This window comes from Amphiura filiformis, chromosome 14 (assembly GCF_039555335.1).
Source record: "Amphiura filiformis chromosome 14, Afil_fr2py, whole genome shotgun sequence".
Classification (NCBI taxonomy): domain Eukaryota; kingdom Metazoa; phylum Echinodermata; class Ophiuroidea; order Amphilepidida; family Amphiuridae; genus Amphiura; species Amphiura filiformis.
In genome coordinates this window covers 28,851,832-28,860,149 of record NC_092641.1, presented here as the reverse complement: position 1 = coordinate 28,860,149, position 8,318 = coordinate 28,851,832, and the positions used below count along the sequence as shown (strand labels likewise).

At 35.5% G+C, this 8,318-nt stretch overlaps 1 protein-coding gene and 1 non-coding gene across 2 annotated transcripts; one reads left to right on the top strand and one right to left on the bottom strand.

The window, feature by feature from the left end:
• Positions 1-619: 619 nt before the first annotated feature.
• LOC140168998 (short transient receptor potential channel 3-like) lies at positions 620-7,209 on the bottom strand. Its single transcript, XM_072192294.1, has 5 exons — positions 7,020-7,209; positions 6,292-6,492; positions 5,362-5,406; positions 1,473-1,594; positions 620-1,188 (listed from the first exon to the last, which is right to left on the bottom strand). The coding sequence occupies exons 1-5, from the start codon at positions 7,149-7,151 to the stop codon at positions 843-845; spliced, it is 846 nt and encodes a 281-aa protein (XP_072048395.1). The 5' UTR covers positions 7,152-7,209; the 3' UTR covers positions 620-842.
• Trnav-cac (transfer RNA valine (anticodon CAC)) lies at positions 5,058-5,129 on the top strand. Its single transcript has one exon. It is a non-coding gene; the product is annotated as a tRNA-Val (tRNA).
• Positions 7,210-8,318: the final 1,109 nt, after the last annotated feature.

The following is an 8,318-nucleotide window of genomic DNA, read 5'->3' as shown; positions in this document are numbered from 1 at the left end:
AGTATTCATTCAAGCCTATCAAGGTCAGTTATTAGCCACTTGCTGAATGGCTGGGCATGATCAGCTATCAAAGAGATACCTTATGCTGCTGCCAATCACAATAGAGGTTAAAACATTTTGTTAAAACCCCAGAAGTGATATCAGGACAAAGCTGTGCATGTTAGTACTTGATTGTTTGGATTCCTATGTTGAAAATCCCTTGTTGTACATTAGTATTTTTCTTATGTGTAGTGTATATTGTTGTGGAAAAAAGTTCACCTGGACTTTTGATTTTGTGCCACTTCGGCCATTATGGATGATTTTGAGCAAATATTTTCTAAAAGCATGATTTCAGTGCCTCGGTTTGTAGAAATACTTAATGCTATTGACTAGTAAAGTGACATTTCATAAGAAACCCCTTTGATACTCTCACAATATCCTTGTTTCATGTTTGCATATATATTAAAATAAAGAAATATAAAAAGGTAAATATATGCTTATACCAATTTTGCTCACATTGCTATTTTTAGACCAATGACCGGTCAGAAAGGGAAACTTTGAAAATTCATAATTCGAAAAGTTTTTGACCGATTTTGACAATTTAACCACCAAAATACTTCTGTTGATGAGTTTTTTCCAGAAAACAATCTTTTGTAGCAATAAGGGCAACATGAAATTATGATGGTCATCCCTACATGTATATTGCTGACATTAAAATACTACACTTAAAAATTATTTGTAAATGCATCATTTGTATAAGCAAAAGTTGATATTTAATATCATACAACGTGCTTTTAGTGATCAGTACTACGCCATCCCGAGTACCGATTCTTAATACGGTGCATTTTAACTTGCTTTTCTTGTTACTTTTGTTTTGTTTGTTTTTTTTTCAAACTTTTCTTTTTTTGTCTTTTTTTCTGTATATTACGAAAAAGCGAACTATTTAATAATCCTTCATCTTTGGCCATGCTGGGTGCATTCATTTCAAATTCCTCAACTTCCTTTAGAATGTTGTCCTTGTGCGTCAACACAGATGTTTTAAAATCAAACACGGTCTTATTCAAAACTGCGTCAACGTTTTCGTTAATTTCCTCAGTCTTGTTGAGAAGTGTTTTTGCCTTTGTTGATGTATCTCGTATGGCATGCCCGTCAACGGTAGTTTTGTTAATGCGATGGTTGGTTTCAATTAACCTTTGGAAAAGCTCAAGTCTGTAGAAGCAAAATTGAGATTAAAATAATAAATTATAGACTTATCAAGTTTTAGCCATTTAACTACAATACTGCAGTATTATAGATCTGAATCTGAATCTGAATCATCATCACCATCATCGTCGTCGTCGCCGTTGTCATCATCATCATCATCATCATCATCATCATCATCATCATCATCATCATCATCATCATCATCACCACCACAACACAGCAAACGTGACGTCGTGGTGATGTAAACTAAAAATATGACCGGATTTTGGGAAATACGACGAGCATCTTACTTGAGAGTTTGAAGATCATTCTTCAGTCCAAGTATATCCGTGATATTTACTTCAGCATTAACACTAACTCCATCCTTCGTCTTATCCATAACATATCGCTCCACAAGTTTATTTATAACACGCTGTTTAAAACATGTATAAAATAACTAAAATTAATATATAGTAATAGCGTGTGAGTCAAAAATGAGGTTTTGCTGTTAACGTAGATTTTACCTCAAAATATCTTACCATTTTAATGGCTCTACAATGAGCGTTTCGACAGTATTTTTATGGGACATGAGAGCACATCAGACATATTCATTTACATGGTACCATTGTTTGAAATTCACGATATAATACCAATTGTATGACCAGTTATTAGAATTTTAATTTTGTTGATATATAACAGTCCTCGAAGTAAACTTTATAATCTAATGATATATGGTCGAATCCAACGAAAAGTGTACACGGCATGTTCAGGGCCATAACTTAAAAGTATTGATCAATTGGCATTCGTTTTTGTATTGTGTTTTTGGTTTTTTTTGCCTTGATCATACGCTTCGCGCCATATATAATAAGACCCCCTTCTGTGAAAAACTTAGACACAGAGACCCCAAAACATGGTATTTTTACCCATTCTTTCAAAATATTTCTTAAGGTATTTTTAAAAACATCTAAATCAGTTATAGAAAGAAGTCATTGGATTGAATCTAAATTGATTTCCTGAAAGGTGTGTATGCAAAGATTGCCTGTTCAATTTTTCACATATTTTTACATAATTATGAATTGTTTGTGATAATTTTTTGAGTGGTATTTTATTTACATTACCTACGAATACAATTTTTCATAGCACTAGACATATCTTTAAAAAATGGAAATCACTAATAAATGCGCAATTGATACAAGCTTTGATATGTACAATACTGAAATGCATTGCATTCGGACATTTTATTATTGTGTTTAGCTGCCAGAAATTCTAAATGGCACAAAGGTAGGTTTGTTAAAAAATATGCATTACCTCCGAATACATGTTAAAAGCTGTGTCATTTCCACAAACTGAGAGAATAGTAAACAATAGTTAAGCAATAGGGGCAGGGTAATACACTCTTTATTTCTACCAAGTTTCAATAGCCTGCGTTTAAATATTTCCGAGATGTCAACAATAAAAGCAAGTATTCGTAGGTACATTTCGGTAACCGAAGGTTACCTACGAATACAATTTGACATCATGACAGTATTGTGAAACACTGCTATTCATGCCAATGCCCATATTGGTAGATAAAGAAGGCCTGTATGTTTGCTATCAAATCATATGTCAATGAAAGTTGCGAATTCACATACTATGCAAAACTGAATACCGTAGAATTCCGTCTAGAAGCATATATGCCTCTAAACGAGGTTTTTTTAAACGAAAGATATGAAAGGCCAATACCCTTCTCAAAAACATTGCAATAGATTGGTCTTACAAATATACATGTTTGTACAGCCGCCTTTATCAGTAATATAGTTGTTCAAACTCCAAATAACGTTTTTGTTGAGAGTGTCTGCCTCTTGTCTCTTGTGTCAAAAAAACCTCGTTTAGAGGCATATATATGCTTGTAGACGGAATTTTACGGTATGGCTTAATTGTTGAAAAATATGTACTGAAATAAACGACGGTCTGCTCATTTGAAAGAAAAATCAGATTCGAAGAAGATTAGAAGCGGATAAATACTTGGATTTGTCAGCTGTCATGTGTGTTTCATTTTAAACGTTTACCGACCTTCTGGTTTCTGAGTAATTTGTGTCCAAATTGGTTTATTCGAAGGTAACTTTTGACATTTTCGCTAAGTTTACCTACGAATACCATGGACAAAAACGACTTTTCTCATTGTCTCATGATCTAGACAGCACAGTGGTGGACCCTAGTATAAAGCTAAGTATAGTTGCCCTCAAACGACAGACCACAAGACGTAACTGACTCCAAGATGGACTTCACAAGTCTGAAATAACGGTTTTAAGCGATGTGTGTGCAATTAAGCAAATTAAAGTCACTTTAGTGCCTTTGTTTCTTACTTCAATCCTCCTTCAACCACTGTGAACCGACATTAAATATACATGATAGTGTCTCAAGTATCAATAAACGCACATAAAGAAAATAATACATTCAAAGTGCTTTATAAAATGAAGATTTGATTGCGATATCCACCAAAAGTCTAATTCTTACCTAATACTGAAATGTTACTTACGAATACAGCATAATACATGACATATGTAATGAAGTGTCCCTACCAATGGAAATTAATTGTCAAAAACTTTAAGCGGTACCCCCGGACAATATTATTACCCATATAGTGTATGCGTATAATTCCCAATATTCCTGAAAACAGATATCCCACTCGTTCTCATACAATATATAAATTTATTCATACTCATTTGATAAATAAAATACAGAAACTGACCTAAACTTCTTTTTCAAAAATAAACTAGCATAAATTGACTAAGATCATATTGATCGCGTTATAAAAATAAAAACAAATATTTTCTAGTTGAGCTAGCATTTTCCTGACACCCTGTGGTCTAAATTACACGAAAAAAGTGTTAATGGGAATATTCCATTTGTTTTTAGGTTGATTGGTATTGCGATAATGAAAGCATCCTACTGGTATTCGTAGGTAACATTGGGTTTTGATGTCACATTTACTATCACACGTCCTGGATTTATTTTTCAAGATTAGTTTTGGCACTTTTGGTTCCTATAAGGCCAACATGCCATCAATCAATGGGCAAAAGGAAAAAATTGTGGAGACATTTTTATTTTGGACTTTTATTTTTGGCCCGTGGACACTTTTGGTTGGATTCAACCATATACTTAAAGTGTATGTAGCTGGGAGGAAATAAAACCGATGATCAATTGAAAATTTTGACCTTTCATATTGAAGATCTATTTTTTTCGTGTTTTGGGGGGGAAATCGATCGTCGGCTTTTCATACCAGCTACATTCACTTTAAGTACATATCATCAGATTAATAAAATTTACTTCGAGGACTGGTATATATCAAAAATATCAATCTTTAATCATTTGCCATAATTTGTATTATATTGCGAATTTCAAAAAAAAAATCCACCCCTTACGGAGGTTTTATGTTTAAATTTAGTGTCAAGATGCATGCAAACATTTTTCCAAGTGTAAATTAGGAGCTCTGTTTATTTTGGTCCTATGGCGCCATCGGTGCCCGATGCATACCGATGGATTTACTTTCAAACCCTTTAGATGTTTGAAATGTTTAGGGTACGATAGAAACAGCCATCGGTACCTGTAAATGTGCTGCTTTAGTCGCTAGACTACAAAGCACTTCGGATAAAGTATTGAAAGTATTGCAAGTATATTAAGAATAACGATTAAGGATCATTAATTTGATCTCGTGCGCTAGTTTGTAATGTTTGAATGTTTCCAAGTTCCATTGTATAATGCGTATGATGTTTGTATGGTTAATTAGGCTGGCGGGTAAGCATCATTAATTGATCTCGTACACTGGTACTAGTATGTAATGTGTTGTTTGTACTATTCACCCTTGACTGCTCATATCCATAAGTACCAGACATGAGTACTGTTTATCAGGAACAGTCTGTGTAGCTCAGTGGTAGAGCGCTTGCCCCACAAGCGAGAGGTCTGGGGTTCAAGTCCCCGCACAGGCAGGTAATTCCGGAGTTTTTACTCTGGTATATCTGTTAGTGTGCGATGCGTAATTCTTCTTATATTGAAAGTGTTAAAACTAACTATGATATTTAACTGTAAAGTTGGTTCACGTGGGCGGAAAGTCGGACACCTGTAATAGCGTTTACACATAAAATAGCGACAAACTGTACCCTCTGCACAGATGTAGACAGATGGTCTGTGTACTGGAGTGTTTATATTTATCAGCTTTACCTTATACTGTGATTTGTCGTCCGCCTGTTTGAATAGATTTTCATTCTGGGATAAGGACAAAATATATAATATATTTATTATTTTTCACAAAGGCGATCATGCAAAATTCACGAAATGCCACCAACCATTTTTAATGAAGAATTAGTCTCTACCTCACCTTTGTTAAAAATGAGGCAAAAAGGTGCAAAAAGTGTATAAGGGGAAATTCTCATATGGTATTTCTGGACCAGTATATCATCCGTATTTATGAGGCAAAAAGCCTGTAACTTGAGACATTTCGCATGAGGGCGCTTTTTCCAAAATGGCCTCCAAAATACGGTTAAAAAAGTCATGTAATAGATATAATTGGCTATATATTGGATTAGTATTGATGACAGTAATGTATAACTTGGTCAATGTATTAATAGGGAGGTGCCAGGAGGTCACTTGAGGACGCTTTTCACAATGGCCGACAAAATGAAAAGCATACGGTTAAAATGGTCACTTATGAGGTATGATTTACCAGATTTTAGATTAGTATTGATAACTTCGAGGTCATAGTGGGGGCGCTTTTCGAAATGGCCGCCAAAATCATATCAAAAGCATTCTACGGTTAAAATGGTCACTTATGAGGAATAATGATATACATGTCCGATTTTAAACGTCATGCGCTATTGGTACAGTAACAAAATGAAGTTTGCGTTGAAGTAAATCGGCGCAAGAAACCCAATCATGTATAGGTACCCTTATTAAAGGTTTATTTTAGTTATTTATCAATTTCAACTCTAATAGCCGGTGTCCTTTTAAACAAAAGCTACTGTGTTACTCTTATAAGAAGAAACATTTAGTCTTTCAAAATGTTGCAATGTTGGGTTATTAATTTACTCGTATTATATTTCGAGAATTATCCCGATATGTTGGATGTTATGTCATGCAGACTTACGTTCTTACCTCAGCCTTGCCATCGTCGGAATTAGAATCTTCCACACCACGTCGGCATATCTTTCTCCAACGTCGGCACTTGTTGATGAACTTTTTGATACTCTCTATTGATGGTAATAAATTAAACGGAGGCGGAATGACGTCATCATCCAGTAGAATGCTCATCCACATTACGGTAGAATGAAATTTCCATTCCATGTCAGCGTTTTCCTATCCAAAATGTAAAAAGGTACGTAATTAATTTAATAGCTGCACAATTTGTACAGAATACGCCCACCAACCGTACGGCGTAATTTGAGGATTACGGTTTGACGGTTAGGTGAAGAAATAAAACCTATTCTACGAGCCCGATCGACCCAGAATTTTGTTTTGGAGATTTATTTTTTCTAATTCTGCTAAAATTATGTAAGATCAGCCGTTTGGGGGTAAAAATGTATTAACTTTGGCTTAAATGGTTTAGAAAATATGCTTGCCTGATTTTGGTGAAATTTCAGGGTTATCATGGTCATTTTAGCTTCCTGAAAAAACAATGATTTTTGTTTCGTCGCATAATACAGGTAAATAGTCGAAAGTCAAAGAAAGTCGAAGAAATGTGTTATAAGGTTCGCTGTGTCGAAGGTCATCTATATCGAATATGAATATGAATAAAGATTCGCTATGTTAAATATGAAATAAGGTTCGCTAAATCTTATCTTCAAAACGAAAGGTAATCGTAAAGTCCTAACTTTTCCACTCACCTCAACGGTGTTGTACGCTTCACTCATAACAGCAATAAGTGCATTCAGCAGGACGACAATCATCAGGACATAAAACCCTGCATACAAAAGCATACCAGCTTTTTCAATAACAACAGCTTGGTTGCTTAACATAAGTGCTTCGTGGTCTTCAATCCCTAATGCCGACCAAAACAAGTATATGAAACCAAAGAATAGACTGAAGGAAGAACAAATACGAACTTGAATTATTCTTGCTCATACACCCCATATAGGAGACACGACCTTAATTTCCACACCATGGATTTTACATGGGTTTAGCAGTTCAACTCCTATTACCAGGTTGCAGACTTGCTGCAAATGACAACTATTTATTCGTGATTTAAAGGTACGCCTACATTTGTGTTAAGGACAATCACTAGGGAGTGTGACAAAACGATGTTGGCACTCAAATATCGATACAAGTAAAGGTGACACTCAAGAGATAGGCATGGATTCTATAAATGATATCCCAGGGTTTGGTATTTGGTATAGGCCTATTAAAGAGAGGTGTCATTTTTGCCCCATATTGATGATATTTCTCAGGGCGGGGACAACACATAAAATTTTTAATTTTGGCATTTTTGCGGTTTTAACTAAATCAAAGATCACATGAAATATAAATATTATTGGCTTCCTTGACACATTCTATAAGATCAGCGTAAAACAACATATAACTCCTGCCATCGAGACCGCCTCAAGTGTCGAGGTACATGTTCAGCAAAGGAGTATGTTTAGTGAGGGTTAAGGGATTATACTGCTTTCATAGTGCCATGTTGCTTGTCACAGATCAGCATAATATTAACGCTGCTTCCATTTTTCTGCAAGCGACAGTCGTTATTAAAGCGGTACGCCACTCAACACGGTAGCGACATGACTCTGAAAGCTAGAGTTGCCGCTCTTTGCTCATTGGCCTAAATTCTTATCATATTATGCTATATTATATAAGAGCGGCGACGCTCTTGAGTTGACTTGAGCTTCAAGATAGAGTAAACTCCTAGCGATTTGCTGCTTTGGGCAAAGAAGTGGAGTGATCGATAATCGGTTTGTTGCCGTTAGTCACCGCTGGCTTGATTGAGTTACTGGCTTGATTCCGCACTGACGTAAAGTCGTCATCATAGTGGTAAAGAGGCAAGCTTAGATTATTATTCGTACTCGAATTCAGCTGACGCCGATACAGCGTACAGACCTGGCGACATCGCTAATCTTACGCGAGAAGTTTCTTTTGTGTACGCTCGCGCTGTATGCGCTATTTTGAGTTTGCTCACGCGGTACCTGACTTAG